Consider the following 21,831-nt stretch of genomic DNA (forward strand, 5'->3'; position numbering starts at 1 on the left):
TAGTTTACCATCTGAGAAAAAATTGTGGTTAACCAGTTTTATGTTTATTTGCAAATGTATTATTTACTTATGCAATAGCACTGAAGCAAAAAAGTTGTACCATAATTAAACATGTTTGTGGATCTTAGGGATATATGCAGCTCTACAATAGTAAAACCGATAAATACACAACAAATAAATAGAAGGTATATAATAAGAGACGTCCCAACATTGGGCACAATGGCACTTATGCGGATCCTAGGCGCAGAATGATGCGCTTCAATGTAACGAATGCTTGGAGTCGCGTCAAAAGTGCATAACTGTAGGATTATTGTAGGTGTGCAACATGTAGTTCACGGCATCCAACAGTTTCTTTCTTGCGAAACAGTTTATTAAAACAATCCGTTGTCTGTCACACATCCCACCATAAAGAATCTGCAACAGACTCCATCAAGGCTCGACAATAAGGACTGCCCAATGGCCCGGGGCCAGTGTAAGAGATTTGGGCTAGTTGGAAGAACAGTCACTTGCCCAATTGGGCCAGTGCAGCATTTATACCATTAGTGCAAGCAGACAACACGCGAGAGAGCACAAAAATTACACGGAGTGAACACAGTCTTCTAACCAAGAACTCAGAGACGAGCGAGCGCAGTTATATTTAGCTCGCAAAGACGGGTGAGCACGTAGTATACTAGAAGCGGCAAGGCACAGTCACGTGACCGCACAAGCGTGCAGACACTTAAGCGTGCTCTGCTAGAACTGTCCTCACTCTTTTCCAAGTGTCTTAGCAGCATGAACCAATGTGTAGAAATTTGCAGGAAAAAATACCTCGCTTCATGAATTTCGGAGTGGGATTGCACGTCTTGCACAACATTTCAAGTATCCCGCACGTTTCATGTTCACAGTGCGGGAAATTACCACATACTCTATTTTCGGTTTAACATGCTGGTAAAATTAGTAATCCTCACATTGGAACATAAGAAATCAAGAGTTTCTTTCTATTAGATTGTAATAGATCCATTTCTCTCCGTGCAGCGTAGATGCTGTTTAACGTGTGACAGCGTCCAAAGGCCAATTCAAGGCACATACCATATTAAAGATGTCTGCTCCTGCTCTATCAGCTCAAACATGCTTCCACTGTGGCTCCGATGAATATCTCGCAAACGCACAGAACTGCCCCGCTGCATCTGCTAAATGTAACAATTGCAGTAAAACTGGACATTTTGCTGGAGTCTGCCGTTCTGCTCCTCGTTTAGTGCATCAATCAATTCAATCAATTGTATTTTTATAGCACATTTAAAAACAACACATGTTGACCAAAGTGCTTCACATTATAGCATAAACAGATCATATACATACAGAATGTAGAAAATACAATAACACATAATAAAATAAGCAACCCACATTAAGCACAATTAAAAGCAAGTGAAAAAGGTGAGCCTTCAAATAAGACTTAAAAACATCGACTGATGTACAGGACCTGATATGTAGTGGAAGGCTATTCCAAAGCCGTGGAGCCGCTACTGAAAAGGCCCGATCTCCCTTTGACTTAAGACGGAATTGTTAAAAGTAAACTCTGCGAAGACCTTTAGTAGTCTAGAAGGTGTGTGATGCTGAAGGAGATCCATAATATACGGAGGAGCCATCCCATGTAATCCCTTAAAAGTAAATAATAAAATCTTAAATCGAATCCTAAATTTGACTGGAAGCCAATGAAGAGATGCTAACACCGGAGATATGTTGTTGTATTTTTTGTCCCAGTCAGCAATCTGGCAGCAGCATTCTGGGCTAACTGCAGATATGACAGTGAAGTAAGAGAAATGCCACAGAGCAATGAATTGCAGTAATCTAATCTTGAAGAAATAAAAGCGTGTATAACAACTCCATGTCCTTAAAAGATAAACAGGGTTTCAATTTCGCAATGTTCCTTAATTGAAAGAAACCACCTATGACCACAGAACTGATGTGTTTATCAAGCTTTAAATCAGGGTCAAAAATTACTCCATGATTCTTAACTCGGCTGTGTAATTTAAAAGCAAAGGAGCCTAAATCAATAATCATGTGGTTAGTAGAGCCAGGTGGACCAAACACCATCACTTCAGTTTTTGATTCGTTTAGGTGAAGAAAATTCATTTCCATCCACTTTTTGATATAATTTATACAGCAGATAAGGGAATCTAATGCAGAGTTGTCCCCAGGCTTTAAAGGAAGATAAAGCTGGGTATCGTCAGCATAACAGTGATAGGAAATATTATGCTTTTGACAGATTTGGGCCAAAGGAAGCATGTATAGAGAAAATAAGACTGGGCCCAAGATTGAGCCTTGGGAAACCCCACAGGTAATGGGAGCCGGGGAGGATGAGAAGTCCTCTAGTTCAACAGAAAATGTCCTATCTTTAAGATAAGAGGAGAACCAGGGCCTGGGTAGCTCAGTGGTAAAGACGCTGGCTACCACCCATGGAGTTTGCTAGTTCGAATCCCAGGGCATGCTGAGTGACTCCAGCCAGGTCTCCTAAGCAACCAAATTGGCCCGGTTGCTAGGGAGGGTAGAGTTACATGAAGTAACCTCCTCGTGATCGCTATAATGTGGTTCATTCTCGGTTGGGCGCATGGTGAGTTGGGCGTGGTTGCCGCGGTGGATGGCGTGAAGCCTCCACACGCACTGTCTCCGTGGCAGCGCGCTCAACAAGCCACGTGATAAGACGCACGGGTTGACGATCTCAGACAACTGGGATTTGTCCTCCGCCACCCGGACTGAGGCGAATCACTACGCGACCACGAGGATTTAAAAGTACATTAGGCATTCCAAATTGGGAGAAAAAGGGGAAAAATCCAAAAAAAATAAAATACAAATAAAAAGATAAGAGGTACCATTTAAGAGCAGTCCCCTGAATCCCTGTCCACTGTCTTAAGCGCCTCAAAAGGATGTTGTGATCTATGGTGTTGACTGAGATCAAAGAGAACTAAAACTGCATGACTACCTGAATCAACAGCCAGCAGCAGGTCATTAAATACTTTTAAGAGTGCAGACTCTGTGCTGTGTTGTGCTCTAAATGTTGTGCATGCGATTGAATTACCAGAGGTCTGTATTCTCCACCTGCCTGGACCAACTGACCGTCTGCTGTGTGATGTGGCCATAAATGTTTCACCTGCTGCTGCACCCGTGTCTCTTCAACTCACAGCTGACTCTGGTTCTTCAGTGTCCATTTTACCGAAGCAGTTGTATGAAAAGCATTTCCAGAATGTACCCTTACAATCTCCTGCTGTCCGTTTGGTTACTTATTCACAAGAACCAATTCCAGTGCTAGGATGTCTATCAGCAACAGTGTCTAACACTGTGCTGCCGCCACCACAATCTGCTCTAGTTTGTGCCCTCTCCGTTCCTCAATCACAGCACACTGCATTGGGCTGTGTGAAAAACTTCACACACCGTGAAACTTTCTGACTCTGTAATTAAGCCGCTTACCTTTCTCTGTGAGAGATGCTATTTTGAGAGATGCTGAACTGATTCTTCTCTGTGGGTCTCTCCGATTTAAGAAATCGGGGAGAATCCGCATGTGTGTGGACCTGCGAGGGCCCAACAAGGCAGTTATAGTAGATAGCATCCCATTGCCACACATGGACGAAATAATGACATCATTACGAGTTGCAACTGTGTTTTCATCTATAGACTTACAACTCCAATTCCGAAAAAGCTGGGACAGTATGAAAAATGCTAATAAAAACAAAGGAGTGATTTTGTAAATTATATTCATCCTTTGCTATATTGAAAGCACTACAACTACACATATGATGTTTTACCTTTGGAATTGCATAGTTCTTTTTGAAAATGTACAGTAATTTCAAATCAGATGATTGCAACATGCTCCAAAAATGTTGAGACGGGGCAATTTAAGACTAACAACAATTTGACGAGTTGAAATAACAAGGCGATGTGAAACAGATGTTAAACAGGTGAGGCAGTTGTGTCATAATACTGTATACTGTATAAGGAGCCTCCAAAAACAGCCTAGTCCTTCAAGAGCAAGGATCGTTCAAGACTGATGCTTCAGCAAATAATCCAGCACTTTGAGAACAATGTTCCCCAAAGACAAATTGGAAGGATTTTGGGCATTTCACCCCTCTACCGTGCACAGTATAGTAAAAAGAATAAAGGAATCTGGTAAAATCTCAGTGCGTAAAGGGCAAGACGAAAACCAATTCTGAATGCGTGTGATCTCTGATCCCTCAGACATCACTGTCTTAAAAAAAAACAGCATTCATCTCTAATGGATATCATGAACATGGGCTTGGGATAACTTTAGTAAACCTTTGTTAGTCAACACCACTCACCGCTGCATCCACAGATGCAAGTTAAGACTTTACTATGCAAAGCAGAAGCCCTACATCAATAAGGTCCAGAATCACTGCTGACTTCTCTTTCTAAAAATCCACATTTCAAAACGTTTTTGAAAACCAAAGCTGTGTTATCTGGGCCACCCAAGCTGTTATTAGCATCAGGTCCAAAAGCCAGTGTCTGTATGGGCCAGGGAGAGTCAGTGCCCATGGCATGAGTAACTCGCACATCTGTGAGAACACAATGATGCAGACAGATATGTACAAATTTTGGAGCAACATATTCTGCCATCCAGTCTTTTCCAGGGATGTCCCTGCATTTTCCAGCAAGACAACTTCAAACCACATACTGCCCAGACTTCAAGTGCATGGCTGTGTAAGCAGAGAGTGTGGGTGCTAGATTGGCCTGCCGGCAGTCCTGACCTGTCTACAATTGAGAATGTGTGGTGCATTATGAAGCACACTGTACAGCAACGAAGACCCCATGCAGTTGTGTAGCTAAGGACCTACATAATGGATGAATGGAGGAAAATTTCACTTTCTAAACATTACAAACTTGTGTCTTCAGTACCAAATGCACAAAATTAATTGTTAGAAGAAATGATGTTTCACAGTGGTAATCACTCAACTGTCCCAACTTTTTTGGAGCATGTTGCAATCATCTGATTTGAAATTACTGTACATTAAAAAAAAAACAATGAAATTCACAGTGTAAAACATCATATAATGTGTAGTTGTAGTGCTTTCAATATAGCAATGGGTGAATATAATTTACGAATCACTCCCTTTTTGTTTTTATTAGCATTTTTCATACTTTTTCGGAATTGGTGTTGTAGAAAGTGCATATCATCAGGTACCTTTACATGAAGATAGCCGAGACCTTACAGCTTTTATTAAACATGAGGGTATCTTTAGGTTCTGTAGGGTACCTTGTGGCTTGGCTTCTGCCCGTCCGCCTTCTAGAAGATGATGACTGTCATTCTAAAAAGACTTCCGAATGTTGCTAACTATCTTGATGACGTCGTCTGGGGCCGCTCACGATAGGAGCATGATCAAGCGCTACAGGATGTGTTACAGTGTCTCAAAGATGCTGGATTGCTGATGAATGAGTCTAAGTGTCAATTCAGAAAATGGAGTCTGCAGTTTCTAGGACAAACAGTGACTGCACAGGGCATTCCCTGGATCACCAGGATCACCTCGCTGCAACAATCGATGCACCTGCACCATCAGATGCTGTTCAGTTGCGTTTTCTGCTGGGACTCCTCTCCTGGTACAATAAATTCATTCCCAACTTTGCTACAGTAGTGGCGCCTCTGCATGCATGCCGAGAGAGTGGATTTTACTGAAGAAGCTCAATAAGTTAAACAGCTACTCGAACACAGTCATGCTCTTGCATTATTTGACCCTGAGCTGCCAGCTCTCATCTCCACTGACTCATATGATTATGGATTGGGCGCTGTCTTTTCACAAATACACGCTGATAATCATGAATGTACTGTCGCATCCGCATCCAGAACGCTCACCCCAGCAGAACGAAAATACTCCACTGTTGAAAAAGAGGCTCTGGCATGTGTTTGGGCAGTTGAAAGGTGGACATACTTATGGGGTCGCAGATTTACTCTGCGGACTGACCATCAGGTGTTAACTATGCTGCTGACTACAAAAGGGACTGATAGAGCTGGCATGCGCATAGCACGGGGGGGCTGCTTATTTGCTCTTTTGACTACACTGTTCAGTACAGTGTTCGATCTCAAATCTACACTGCGGATTGTTTTTCACCTGCCCCTGCCTCTTCTACTGAGCCAGATATGGAGCCAGAGTTTGTTGCCTTACTGTCCACTGCTCTGATCGCCATATCTCGTGAGGAATTTGCTGCTGCCTCTGCTCGCTGTTCTAAACTCTCTGCACTGCGTACACAGATTGTACGTTGTAGGCCTCCTCATGTTGCTTTGGATTCTGATTAGCTCGTACTAGAAAACTAAGACATGATTTCAGTGTGCAAAATGACTTTTGTGTTCAGACGTTCTCGGCTGGTGGTACCTAAAGAACTCCGTGAGACACTAGTTAGCATTGTGCATGAAAGCCACCAGGGAATTGTAAGAACGAAACAATGCTTGCATGAAATCTATTGGTGGTAAACTGTGGACACACTCGTGGCAGATAAAGTTGCCGCCTTTCAGCTGTCTTTCTTTGGATAAGAGTGCCAGACCCTCTGCTGTGCCACTCCAGCCCGTTCCTTTGACCTCTGCACCCTGGGAAAAACTGGCGATAGACATGGTTGGACCATTCGAGACTGCTGCTTAGGATTGTCGGTATGCCATGACGCTAACAGACTGTTATAGTAAATGGCCCGAGGTAGCCATTACTGCATCTGTTGCAACAAATCAAGTGACTGCATTTCTCACATCTGTCTTCAGTAGACATGACAACCCAACGACTCTAGTTAGTGACAGTCGTCCTCAGTTCACTTCACCTGAGTTCACTGCATTCCTGAGGGAAAGGGACATTAAGCACATTTGTACATCGATCTATCACCCTGCTGCAAATGGAGCTATTGAACGCTTCCACTGAGTGCTTAAGTACAATTCAATCAGCCATTCTAAAATCAGCACCATGGAAAGCAACAGTGACTGATTTCCTCCAGATTTACCGTGCTTCACCGCATGCTATGACAGGTGTTTCCCCCTTTTGAGTTACTTCATGGAAGGAAAATGTGCACACATCATCAATGTTCTTTTTAATCCCCACCTTCTTGCCATGAACCTATACAGATGCATAAGTGTGTTTCTGCACGGCAAGATGAAATTAAAGCTCGCTTTGATCACCAACATCGAGTATGTCATTCTTTCAAAAAAGGGGATAAAGTGAGCATAAAGAAACCAGTACATGTTCCAAAAGCTCATCCCAAATTCACTCCTCCAGTTGAGGTTAGAAAAAAAGTTGGCCCTTACACCTACCTCTTGGATGATGGAAAGAAATGGCATGCATCATGTGTTGCTCCAGTACCAACTAATGCTCTAGATAATGGACTGACCACCACTGCTGAAACTTGCTTTCATCTCGCATTCCATTGTCTGGAAATTCAGTGTCTTCTGATGCTTGTATGCATGAGAAACATCTGAGATGTGAGCCTAGTTGGCTAAAGGACTATATACACTAGTTAAAGAAATTAACATGGACTTTTACAGCATACACACACATACGAACATTCAAGTACTGTCATAATGTCACTTACATGTGAAATTATTGCTTAATAACAAATGTAATGTTCTTTATTTCCATTTCATGCATTATGCAACTACAAGAAGAATTAATTTAATTGAGAGGGGAATATGTGGTGTCCTTACATTGAATCACTGCTAGATGGCACTCAAGCTTTTCTGGTTGTAGTTAAGCATGTGAGAAGAGAAGAGTAGAAGTGATGCTGAGCATGTGTATGTTGCAGTGCTAGTTCTGAGCACTCATTAAAATTCTTAAAAGGATGATCCATCTGATTTACCAGCATGGTCTCCTCTCTCAGGGATTCATATGTTTATCATATTCAGACAATAATCAAATCTTTAACTCGGTGACTAAATCTTTGATCCTGCTTGTGAAAACCCATCATTTTCTCCACAGAACTCTGCTTAAAAGCACGTATGAATGGCAGGACGGCTGAGGTTTATATGATGTATTTATGAATTTATATCTGTAAACCTGCTCCATGAAAATACTGTCCTTTAATCTGTCAACAACACCTCACAAATAAACCTGTGGACAATGCAAAATAAAGGGAACATTGCTTATAGCAGGTGATAATGACTAAAGTTGAAATTTATTGTTGAATAAGTGAGTAGTATTCGGCTGGTCATGTGATCATAACATGGCAGCCCCCATGTGCGGACCCACTCCATGTAGAATAAAACTGCTTTTATAAGGTTACTGATATGACTGGAGTCTTATTTTTAATGTGAGTGGTCATGATTTCCTACATGTTTTGCAAAATTACAATTCATGTCTTTAGGAGTTAAACTTTTTACTGAGGAAAAAATTACTGAGTGCACCTTTAATGTTAAAATGTATCACTACTTAGCATCTCTCTCGTTTTTGGGTGTACACAGACATACACTGAGCCAGCCGCCAGCTACTTGCATGGCCAGCCGGTGTACACTGGTCATCAGCAGGGTGTGGTTGTACAGCAGGGAGGCACTGTCACAACAATCCTCACATCTCAAACAGTTCAACAGGTATGTAGCTCATACCTTCAACCAGAAGGAGGTGCCATTATACTTTCTATCTCTCACTCTTTCATCGTTTTTAAAGCTTTTCCTTCTGCTTAGAATATACCCTTGTAATTTGAAAGACTCACATCGTTCCCTACATTCACCAATGAAAAAGGATTACTTTTGTAATGCAGAAATGTGCCAGATTGGATTTTTTTTGTTGGACGCTTTTAAAGCCGTTTACTGTATAGCAATAGGCTGAAACGATTAGTTGACTAAATTGTCGCAAAAATTTTCCATTTATGAATAGTCGTTTGATCTCATTTAATGCAACATGAGATCATTTGAAACGCTAATGATGGCACACGAGAGCAGCGCTAGAGCTCGCTCTTGATTGAGGAGAGGCAAAAACAGCTCACAGTCCAGACTCACTCCAGACTTTACAAACAGCTGAAGGTGATATAGATCGCAAAGTATGAGGGGAAATATAATACAAAAATTCAAAATAAATAAATAGAGAAGCAGTGTCATCGTGAAATAAAGCATACCTGGCATTCTGTTTTGAGCAAATCCTGCAGGTCAGAGCATCTAAAAATGAAAAACCCCGGCATTATATCTTTAATGCATCCTTTATTAAAGTTCAAATAAGGAAGCGAGTTGTATAAATGAGCACAAACTCCGAAACTGGTATTTCTCTGTGTGGACAGAGCCGCTTATGAGTCACGTGAAAAACAGCGCGAGAGTTTCAGACTTTTCCCGGCTGATACATCTCGCGCAGAGACACTCATCCCTCGTGCGTGCTTGCCGCAGCTAGATTATAACGTGATGGTATAGTGAATCATAATATATGTTGCAGTGTGTATCCTATCATGAAGAAAATCGGCGATTCATGCTCTTAAGAGAGAGTTGTTTTTTGTGAGTTAAAGATAAATCAAAATCAAGCGAACAAAAAGGTGAGAGGGTGTAGTCTTAGCTATTATACAATGCAAAATAAAAAAACACAATGCATTTGTATTTCAATATAAATATCTAAAACTCCTTATGTACATTTACTTAAGTAGCTATAATGCAGAAGAAAAAAAAAGTATTGGAGAAAGTTAAATATAATATTTAAATATTTTAAAATATCTAAAAATCCTTAAAACAAGATACATCTACTTGAGAAGCAACATATAAGATATTTAGACATGTTTTCAGAGAATGTATATTGAATATAAGTTTATTTTGAAGTATAAACAAGTGAAAATACAGTTATATTTAAGATACATTCTCTTAAAGCAAGTCTAAATATCTTATGTGTTGCTATCTTGTTTTACGGATTTTTAGATAATTTTAAATGGAAAACAAGACAAAAACACTTGATAACAATAGGATTTTTTTGCAGTGAATTTTTTAATGAATTAAACAAAAACCAAAGTATTTTTTTCCCCTTGTAATTCAGTGAATGTCATTTAGAGGTATTTTTAAAAGATGATTTTGTCCTCTATTGTTAGTAAGCATGTTTAATACAACCCTTTAAGTCGAGGCACAAGCTGAATATTCAGTTAAGAGCTAATGATTAATAGTTGCAATAATCGCCCGAATAGTTGTTCTAAAAATCGTTTGATTAGTCGATTTATCAAACTAATCGTTAGTTGCAGCAATACACTCTAATAGCAATATACTTTACTATACTGCACCCAAACTCTTCCTAGGTTGCTTTGTAATTAGTAATTTATATAGGCAACAGGATTCCAGTAACTTCAGAATGCTGACTATGAATTGTTATTCACCACAGGAAATGATCGTACCCAACAGCATTATTGACCTTCCGCCCCCCTCTCCACCCAAACCTAAAACCATTATCCTGCCTCCCAGCTGGAAGGTGGCACGAGATCCGGAGGGCAGAATATATTACTACCACATCATCACCAGGTATGAATGGCCCTTATTAAACAAGCTGTCTGGACCTCATTAAAACTGAAGCAGGGGGCAAGAATTAAACCTCCCTAATCACTTAAAGTAGATGATGTCAGCATGGATTAATCTAATGAATTAAGTCAGTACAGCAAGACTATGTCTTCCAGTGTGGTTTTAGATGATATGACTTGGCAATGAAATGTAAGTTGTGTTCTTTCTGTTTCAGGCAAACACAGTGGGATCCTCCTAGCTGGGACGGGACTACAGAGGAGGCCAGTGTGGAACACGAGGCTGAGATGGACCTAGGGACGCCCACATATGATGAAAATCCCTCAAAGGTGTTAACCATTACATGAAAACAGAATTTTTCTTGCTCTTTAGAAATTAGATTTTGATGTACTTTGTGGACATACTGTGATGTTCACAGTGCTAAGCCTCCTCCCCAATCCTCCCAGTCTATTTATGAAGCTTCAGAAACAAGTCATTTAAAATTTGTTAAAATAAGTTGTGATGGTGTTGATGTCAGAACCATGAGCATGTTAACATAAGGTTGCCCTACCCATGTATTCATATCAGTGAAATATTCAGTATTTAGCAGCTTGGTGGGCCATTGTTACTCATTTCACATGCAAAGTTAACCAATCATAGCAGAGGTCATTATCATGTATAATTATCACAGCCTGTTTAAAGGGAAGGTCAACCCTAAAATGAAAATTCATAATTTACTCACCTTCATGCCATCCCAGATATGTATCACTTACTTTCTTCTGCTGAAAACAAAGATTTTTAGAAGAATATTTCCGCTCTCTAGGGTGAGAACAGACCAAAATATAACTCCTTTTTCACTGTACATCTTGACATTGCAGTCTCTAGACATGATCATGATTTTAAACTCACTTACAATTCCTAGTGCTTGACGCACACACTGAGTGCTAGATGGCACTATAGGAAGTTTAATAGAGTTTGAAATCATGAACGCCATGGAGACTGCTGTCAAGATGTACAGTGAAAAAAGTTACATTTTGGTCTGTTCTCAACCAGAACCAACTGGATTGCTTCAGAAGGCATTGATTAAGTCACTGGAGTTGTATGGATTACTTTTATGCTGACTTTAATCTCCTTTTTGGAGCTTCCAAGGCCTGTTCACCATTCACTTGCATTGTATGGGCCTACAGAGCTGAAATATTCTTCTAAAATTCTTCGTTTGTGTTCAGCAGATGAAAGTCATACACATCTGGGATGGCATGAGGGTGAGTAAATGATGAGAGTATTTTCATTTTTGGGTGAACTATCCCTTTAATTGTCAAAAAGAGGGTCAAAATGGTCATGCAAAACTGTTTTGGTGCAAGAACTAAAACTCAGCAAAAAAAGAAACATCCTCACTTTCATCTGATTTTATTTTCAGCAAACTTAACATGTGTAAATATTTGTATGAACATAAAAAGATTCAACAACTAAGATATAAACTGAACAAGTTTCACAGACATGTGACTAACAGAAATGGAATAATGTGTCCCTGAACAAAGGGGGGGTGGGGGTTGGCAAAATCAAAAGTAACAGTCAGTATCTGGTGTGGCAACCAGCTGCATTAATTACTGCAGTGAATCTCCTCTTCATGGACTGCACCAGATTTAAAAATCTGTGAGATGTTAACCCACTCTTCCACCAAGGCACATGCAAGTTCCCGGACATTTCTGGGGGGAATGGCCCTAGCCCTCACCCTCTGATCCAACAGGTCCCAGACGTGCTCAATGAGATTGAGATCCGCGCTCTTCGCTGGCCATGGCAGAACACTGACATTCCTGTCTTGCAGGAAATCATGCACAGAACGTGCAGTATGGCTGGTGGCATTATCATGCTGGAGGGTCAGGTCAGGATGAGCCTGCAGGAAGGGTACCACATGAGGGAGGAGGATGTCTTCCCTGTAATGCACAGCATTGAGATTGCCTGCACTGACAACAAGCTCAGTCCGATGATGCTGTGACTCACTGCCCCAGACCATGACGGACCCTCCACCTCCAAATCGATCCCGCTCCAGAGTACAGGCCTCGGTGTAATGCTCATTCCTTCGATAAATGCGAGTCCGACCATCACCCCTGGTGAGACAAAACCGCGACTCGTCAGTGTAGAGCAGTGAAGAGCCAGTTCTGTCTGGTCCAGTGAAGGTGGGTTTGTGCCCATAGGCGACGTTGTTGCTGGTGATGTCTGGTAAGGACCTGCCTTACAGCAGGCCTACAAGCCCTCAGTCCAGCCTCTCTCAGCCTATTGCGGACAGTCTGAGCACTGATGGAGGGATTGTGCGTTCCTGGTGTAACTCGGGCAGTTGTTGTTGCCATCCTGTACCTGTCCCTCAGGTGTGATATTCAGATGTACCGGTCCTGTGCAGGTGTTGTTACACATGGTCTGTCACTGCGAGGACGATCAGCTGTCCTTCCTGTCTCCCTGTAGGGCTGTCTTAGGTGTCTCACGGTACGGACATTGCAATTTATTGCCCTGGCCACATCTGCAGTCCTCATGCCTCCATGCAGCATAACAAAGGCACGTTCACGCAGATGAGCAGGGACCCTGGACATCTTTCTTTTGGTGTTTTTCAGAGTCAGTAGAAAGGTCTCTTTAGTGTCCTAAGTTTTTATAACTGTGACCTTAATTGTCTACCGTCTGTAAGCTGTTAGTGTCTTAACGACCGTTCCACAGGTGCATGTTCATTAATTGAACAAGTATGGAAAACATTGTTTAAACCCTTTTCAATAAAAAAGTAAAGTTATTTGGATTTTTACAAAATTATCTTTAAAATACAGTGTCCTGAAAAAGGGACGTTTCTTTTTTTGCTGAGTTTATAAGTTGACTGCCCCTTTAAAATGCATATTGAATTTTCCCCAGTGGTCACAATCTCATTCAGATTGTTGTTTGAGTATACAATAAGAATACATGTGAATTTAGTTGTGAAGGTGCCACAAGCGCTTCAGAGTTAACTTTAGTGCACACATGTACTGTAGAGCCTGTGATTGGCCATGACTCTGGATAATTGAAGATGTTGCAGCATAGAATGGTTCACAGCTGGGGCGCATCCACATAGAGAAAAGCTATTTGGAGTTAAGAGGAAAACACTTGGTGTGTGTGTGTGATCACTCAGATTTGCCTGTTGTTTCTTTTCTTTCCTTCCTCCTCTTCTATCTTTGTTCTCTTTTTTCTTTCTTTCCTCTTCTTTATTTTTCTTCTCCCCTCATCCTTTTCTTTCTTAGGCTTTCTGTAATGTTTTTTTCTGGCTCTCTTTGATGCTAATCAAACCCAGCTGTTAAAACTGCATTCATTTATGTGTGGTTTTTTTGTTTTGGATTTGAACTTTGCAAAATCTCTTTTGTCTTTTCAGCAATGATTTTTCCTCTTTCTTCTTAGACTTCAAAATATCTTTACTATGAATTAACTACAGAACTTTTTACAGATATCGTTACAAAACACTTATTGTCTGTTGTCAGTATTTTAGCATTTCCTCTGATGTACACTAGTTTGGCCTTGATTTCTTTTTGCAGCTGTGGGACAATAAGTAATGACAGTCTTAGCATTGATTCAACATCATTTTCATCTCATTCATAGTAAATGAGCTTCCTAAGGACTCTCTTGGAATTGCAGTATGTTTAAGGTTGTTCAATGTAGGATTTAATCTAAGAATGTTTTGCACTGGGTGGAAAAGAATAAATCAATCTCTAGATTAGATCCACTTAAGAGTATTGCATCAAATAAACTGTCAATGTTTTTATGTGAAGTTTCACACCATGGGTTTTTGTTTGACCCATTTCCACAGTTCTCTACAAAGACAGCTGAGGCAGACACATCCAGTGAGCTAGCCAAAAAAAGCAAAGATGTCTTCCGCAAGGAGGTGAGTTTGAGATTCCCTCTGGATTTGTACCGAATTATTATAGCAGTAGCTCATGCAGGTCCGGCTCCTCTAACCTGTCAATTTATCCTCCTTATCTTTTCAGATGTCACAGTTTATTGTGCAATGCCTTAATCCATACCGCAAACCAGATTGCAAGCTGGGCCGTATTAGTAACACAGATGACTTCAAACATCTTGCTAGGAAGGTAATGCTTTTGTGTGTGTGTTCTTGCCTTTTATATACTGTGTGTGTGTGTGTGTGTGTGTATATGTATATGTATGTGTGTGTGTGTGTGTGTGTGTGTGTGTGTGTGTGTGTGTGTATATATATATATATATATATATATATATATATATATATACACATACACACACACCGATCACCCACAACATTAAAACCACCTGCCTAATATTGTGTAGATCCCCCTCGTGCCGCCAAAACAGTGCCAACCTGTATCTCAGAATAGCATTCTGAGATGCTATTCTTCTCACCACAATTGCAGAGCTGTTACCTGAGTTACCGTAGACTTTGTCAGTTCAAACCAGTCTGGCCATTCTCTGTTGACCTCTCACATCAACGAGGCGTTTCCATGTGCAGAACTGCCACTATGGCAGCAGTGCATAAAATCACGCAGATATGGGTCAGGAGCTTCAGTGAATGTTCACATCAACCATCAGAATGGGGAAAAAATTTAATCTCAGTGATTTGGACTGTGGCATGATTGTTGGTGCCAGGTGGGCTGGTTTGAGTATTTCTGTAACTGCTGATCTCCTGGGATTTTCACACATAACAGTCTTTAGAGTTTACTCAGAATGGTGCCAAAAACAAAAAACATCCAGTGAGTGGCAGTTCTGTGGACGGAAATGCCTTGTTGATGAGAGAGGTCAACAGAGAATGGCCAGACTGGTTTGAACTGACAAAGTCTGCGGTAACTCGGGTAACAGCTCTGCAATTGTGGTGAGAAGAATAGATGCAGGCTGGCACTGTTTTGGCAGCACGAGGGGGACCTACACAATATTAGGCAGGTAGTTTTAATGTTGTGGCTGATCAGTGTGTATAATAAAAACATTCTTTTTAAATATATATATATATATATATATATATATATATATATATATATATATATATACACACACACACACACACACACACACACACACTGGCAGCCAAAGTCTGGATTAATGTACAGATTTTGCTGGTTCGGAAGGAAATTGGTACTTTAATTCACCAAAGTGGCATTCAACTGATCACAAAGTATAGTCAGTTTTTTTCAAATGGTAATAGTAATTTTTCTAGTTATTAATATCCTGACTATACATTGTGATCAGTTGAATGCCACTTTGGTGAATAAAAGTATCAATTTCCTTCCATAAGAGCAAAATCTGTACATTATTCCAAACGTTTGGCCGCCTGTGTGTGTGTGTGTGTGTGTGTGTTATGCAAACAAACTCAGACCTGGACAATCCCTTGTATAAACAGTTAATTCACTGAAGCCTTTCATTATGACCTCATTACTGTTGCAGTGACCTCATGCTCACAACTGATGTGTGTTTACCTCTCTAATCCTGTATATGTGTGTGCCTCTGCCTGTCTGCTCGCAGCTGACTCACGGTGTAATGAACAAGGAACTGAAGTCTTGCAATAACCCTGAAGATCTTGAGTGTAACGAGAACGTCAAACATAAGACCAAGGAGTACATCAAGAAGTACATGCAAAAGTTTGGCTCTGTGTACCGGCCCAAGGAAGACACGGAGCTGGACTAACTAGGTTCAAGCAAACACAGGAACCTCCTGGCAACTCTTTTTCAACTGACACCACCGACTCTGAGTGGCTGGCCCGAACAGTTTTTGGTGCATCCGGCAGGATGGCTCCAGAGCAAGCTGTTTGTTCCAATTACTTTCTAACCATGTCCTTAATGCTGCCTGAGCTGGTCTGCACAGGGATGGTTTTATGATGAGATATGCCTTGCAGCCCACAAGCAAACAGGAAACGGCTGCGGTTTGAAGTGCAGAGGACACACCGAAGGTGCTACACAGACTCCTTCCCAGATTTCATGATCTTTTTAGTCTATTTAACACTGTCTTATGGCAATGCATTCAGTCTCGTCACCTTGACAAGGCGAATAATCTTCAACTCCATTATAGATTATTGTTCTTTGTGAGATGACTCGTGAAGAAAGACAAAAGAATAAGTGGACCATTAAAATACTTTTCCCCTGCCACCTCACTCTGTTACTGTAGTTGTGTTACCAAGGGCTTTTGTAAGTTTGGCTGCTCTGCAAAAATGTCCAGATCTTCACTGATAATAGTCGAGGATGATGAAGGAATGCCATGAACTTCTGGCCTCGCAGTTCAGACAGATGCTAAGGATTTTGTAATGTCTCAGAAGTGAACCTATACATGTGTCTGTATTCTCCTCATCCAACTACCCACATAACTGGTTGTCTTGGTCTCACTGGCCAAGTGTTATGCTCAACATTGTTTTTATGATTTTTAGACTATGGAATATAATTACGTGGAAGTGTGCAGGTATGTAATCTAACCCCATTTTCTCTTGTCCCTTTTTTCCTCTTGACTTGGGGGGGAAGGTTAAGTAGCAACGATATTTTATTAAGGTCTTTCACACTGTTTTTACTTTAGCATTTTTATTCATGTCGGAAAGGCATATGTGAAGCCCTCCAGGAAGTTTGTAGCTTATTTCTGTGGCCCTCATGTAAGGATTGATCAGGTTTACTGTCCCATAAGCTCTCGCTATTAATCAACTCATCCCACTTTATTAACCTGCATTAAATCTGTTTCCAAAACATGTATTATATTTCTTTATATGTGAATATATTGAGAGTTAGTTTTTGAGACCATTAGCAGAGACTTTGTGAAAGGACTGTGGGGGTCCATGATTTCTTGTGTACATATGTGTAATTATACCATACCGGAAAATGGGATTAGATGGACGTGAATAGATCAGAGTCCTCATTCCCATCAGCGTGGCTCCGGTGTTCCTACGGTAAGCAGGATTCCACACTCTCCCACTGCTCTGTATGTTGGGTTGGGTTTTAATGGTGGGGGTGTCATTATCTTTTTTTTTTTCTCTGTAGAAAGACTTTGGATCTTTTTTTTTTATTTTTTTTTTTATGTATAAATGGGAGTCTCACCCCACTCCACTGTAAGTACTGTGCAAGCACATTGTCATACTGAGTGTAAAAACATTTTAAGATAAAATAAACAGTTTTCTAAAGATAAGTCTTGGTTGTCTTGTTACCTTATGCCTCTATGTGGTAGAAATGGTGTCCATACATAATCATTAATTTGAATGTTGTGGTTGGTATCGAGCCACAGTTCAGAAATCCAGCGTTCTGGTGTATACACTTAAAGTCAACATGAAATGGCTTTCACTGTCCGTTTTACTTCCTCAATGTGACACATTTCTGAGTGCAACAGTATTCCATTAATAAAAAAAAAAGTTGTTTTTGTGGTAATCAACATTATGCTACAAATGCTGTCGATTGAGCTTAACTAGAATTGAACCCAGAACATTCCTTTAAGAATGTAAAAATGAGGTCAATTTTGATTTCATGTTAACTTTAAATCCTTTTTCAAAGAGGACCCCTCGGGTGACTGCCACCACAGTGCTCAGTGCTACAGCAGCGATCTGGCTCCAGTAAACCAGAGAATCAAAGTGGTGCACTGCTTTCATTAGAGGCTCTTCCATGGCTCAGACTGCCTGCATGGTGCCTAAACCATCTAAGCAGAGCTCTTTTCCCCTCCTCTCTAACTACCCCTGCTCTGTGTTGAGCAGAGCTCCAAGGGCATTCCGCTGGGCTGCTCCAGACCGCAGTTAAGCAGCTCCTTCTGGAGTACGTGACGGCATGCAGAGCCGCCCAACTCCCTGCAAACCCTCTGCTCTCACTTAACAAAGCAGTCACAGAAATCATTAACAGATTTCAGGGAGATGGAGAGGAAAGGGTAGGAAATGAAGACTCCTGAGCTGTGAAACCTCTCTTCAATGACAGCAGGGCTTATTGTCCTTTCTACCCCTAGCTTAATCCTTAAGTTTCTTTTAGTGCAGCTCTTGAGCCTTTGATGGCATTGATCTTTGCTTCTGAACCCCTAAGCTTCCACTTAAAGAAAAGTTTAGGTCTCAGTTCCATTACAATAGGCATGAATCTGACTTTAGAGCCTTTTTCTGCCTTTTGAGAGCCTTAAGGCCTTCATTAAGGCCTTCATTTAGGACAAAATCTGGCCAAAAAGGTGTTTTTGCATTCATTTCAGGTGGCACACGAGTGAATGGGCACTTGAGACTATTAGAGAAGATTTGATTCCTTTTGTAGTCATCATTTTTATTTGTATAGCGCTTTTCACAATACACATTGTTTCAAAGCAGCTTTACAGAAAATCATGCATTAACAGAAAATGAAACTGTAATATCTATAAAGTCTTACAGTCATCATTGTGTAGTTTATGATTGTAAATTATGTAAAAAAAAAATATATATATATATGTATATATATGTATATGTGTGTGTATATATATGTATATATTATATAATATATAATATATAATATATATATATATATATATATATATATATATATATATATATATAATATATATATATAATATAATATTTTTATATATATATATATATATATATATATATATATATATATATATATATTGAACCTTTTCACAATATTCTAATTTTCTGAGATACTGAATCTGGGATTTTCCTTAGTTGTCAGTTATAATCATCAAATTTAAAAGAAATAAACATTTGAAATATATCAGTCTGTGTGTAATGAATGAATATAATATACAAGTTTCACTTTTTGAATGGAATTAGTGAAATCAACTTTTTGATGATATTCTAATTATATGACCAGCACCTGTATATATATATATATATATATATATATATATATATATATATATATATATATATATATATATATATATATATATATATATATATATATATATATATATATATATATATATATATATATATATATATATATATATATATATATATATATATATATATATATATATATATATATATATATATATATATATATATATATATATATATATATATAATTTATATGTATATATATATATATATATATATATATATATATATATATATTTATATGTATATGTATATATATATATATATATATATATATATATATATATTTTATATGTATATATATATATATATATATATATATATGTATATGTATATATATATATAATATATATATATATATATATATATATATATATATATATATATTTATATGTATATATATATATATATATATATATATATATTATATATATATATATATTTATATGTATATGATATATATATTTATATATGTATATGTATATATATTTTTTATATGTATATGTATATATATATATATATTTTATATGTATATGTATATATATACACTATATTGCCAAAAGTATATCGCTCATCTGCCTTATAGACGCATATGAACTTAAGTGACATCCCATATCTTAATCCATAGGGTTTAATATGACGTCGGCCCACCCTTTGCAGCTATAACAGCTTCAACTCTTCTGGGAAGGCTTTCCACAAGGTTTAGGAGTGTGTTTATGGGAATTTTTGACCATTCTTCCAGAAGCGCATTTGTGAGGTCGGACACTGATGTTGGACGAGAAGGCCTGGCTCGCAGTCTTCGCTCTAATTCATCCCAAAGGTGCTCTATCGGGTTGAGGTCAGGACTCTGTGCAGGCCAGTCAAGTTCTTCCACACCAAACTCGCTCATCCATGTCTTTTTGGACCTTGCTTTGTGCACTGGTGCGCAGTCATGTTGGAACAGGAAGGGGCCATCCCCAAACTGTTCCCACAAAGTTGGGAGCATGGAATTGTCCAAAATCTCTTGGTATGCTGAAGCATTCAGTGTTCCTTTCACTGGAACTAAGGGGCCAAGCCCAGCTCCTGAAAAACAACCCCACACCATAATCCCCCCTCCTCCAAACTTCACAGTTGGCACAATGCAGTCAGACAAGTACCGTTCTCCTGGCAACCGCCAAACCCAGACTCGTCCATCAGATTGCCAGATGGAGAAGCATGATTCGTCACTCCAGAGAACGCGTCTCCACTGCTCTAGAGTCCAGTGGCGGCGTGCTTTACACCACTGCATCCGACGCTCTGCATTGCACTTGGTGATGTATGGCTTGGATGCAGCTGCTCGGCCATGGAAACCCATTCCAAGAAGCTCTCTACGCACTGTTCTTGAGCTAATCTGAAGGCCACATGAACTTTGGAGGTCTGTAGCGATTGACTCTGCAGAAAGTTGGCGACCTCTGCGCACTATGCGCCTCAGCATCCGCTGACCCCGCTCTGTCATTTTACGTGGCCTACCACTTCGTGGCTGAGTTGCTGTCATTCTCAATCGATTCCACTTTGTTATAATACCACTGACAGTTGACAGTGGAATATTTAGTAGCGAGGAAATTTCACGACTGGACTTGTTGCACAGGTGGCATCCTATCACAGTACCACGCTGGAATTCATTGAGCTCCTGAGAGCGGCCCATTCTTTCACAAATGTTTGTAGAAGCAGTCTGCATGCCTAGGTGCTTCATTTTATACACCTGTGGCCATGGAAGTGATTGGAACACCTGAATTCAATTATTTGGATGGGTGAGCGAATACTTTTGGCAATATAGTGTATATATTTTATATGTATATGTATATATATATATAAAATATATATATATAAAATATATATATATAAAAATATATATATATATATATATATATATATATCAGTGAGGTGCATCGCAGTTCAACCAGCAAGTAATTTCAGTGAGGTCCATCCTAAGTCTAAGGTTCAAGCAGTGGCATATGAAGTATCCCATGTCTTATGGTTTGAGTTGGCATCAGTTCATCTCCTGAAGTCCATCGTAATAGACCGAAGTGATGTCTGGCTGGCATCGGCTGCGTTTAGTCGTCATCACTCAGAGACACATAGCAGTGGAGTCCAACACCTAGCAGGAACAGAGGTGGATCTGGCAGGCTCTGGTAACTTTGGGATATGAATCTGAATGAATGAACCTCCTTTTGTGGATTTTGATATTCTAGGAACTATTAACAGGCCAGAATTTTGCGATTGTAATGAATGTGAAGGAATATAATGTGGTAGAAGGTCACTTAATTACTGCGGTGCTAGACCATTCAAAGCTTTGTACGTAGTTAACAAAATTGTAAAATTAATAAGAAATTTAACAGGTAGCCAATGTAATGATGATAAAATGGGGCTAATATGATCATATTTCTTGGTTCTAGTCAGCACTCTGGTTGCCGGTTAGAAGTTTTCCTAAAAGTTTGCTCAGGCGAGCTGTTACGAACCACCGAAACGAATGCAAAAACACCTTTTTGGCCAGATTTTGTTCTAAATGACGTCATGCCCCTTTGTTCTTCGATTTTGTATGAAGTATATCTGAGCCTTTATGGTTCAAAGAGTTTTTCAGGCAAATTTTACTTTGCTTGGAACCCTATGGCTT

General features: G+C 39.6%; 1 protein-coding gene across 3 annotated transcripts in view; it reads left to right on the top strand.

The window, feature by feature from the left end:
* Positions 1–17,530, top strand: part of LOC127454335 (histone-lysine N-methyltransferase SETD2-like) — a 57,389-nt gene extending 39,859 nt beyond the window's left edge. For all 3 annotated transcript variants that reach the window (XM_051721459.1, XM_051721458.1, XM_051721460.1), the window contains 6 exons: positions 8,414–8,539; positions 10,293–10,429; positions 10,641–10,752; positions 14,217–14,291; positions 14,395–14,496; positions 15,893–17,530. In XM_051721459.1, the coding sequence (XP_051577419.1) occupies positions 8,414–8,539; positions 10,293–10,429; positions 10,641–10,752; positions 14,217–14,291; positions 14,395–14,496; positions 15,893–16,054 (714 nt within the window). In that variant the 3' untranslated portion in view covers positions 16,055–17,530. The remainder of the gene's footprint in view (positions 1–8,413; positions 8,540–10,292; positions 10,430–10,640; positions 10,753–14,216; positions 14,292–14,394; positions 14,497–15,892) is intronic.
* Positions 17,531–21,831: the final 4,301 nt, after the last annotated feature.

This window comes from Myxocyprinus asiaticus, chromosome 16 (genome assembly GCF_019703515.2).
Source record: "Myxocyprinus asiaticus isolate MX2 ecotype Aquarium Trade chromosome 16, UBuf_Myxa_2, whole genome shotgun sequence".
Taxonomy (NCBI): Eukaryota; Metazoa; Chordata; class Actinopteri; order Cypriniformes; family Catostomidae; genus Myxocyprinus; species Myxocyprinus asiaticus.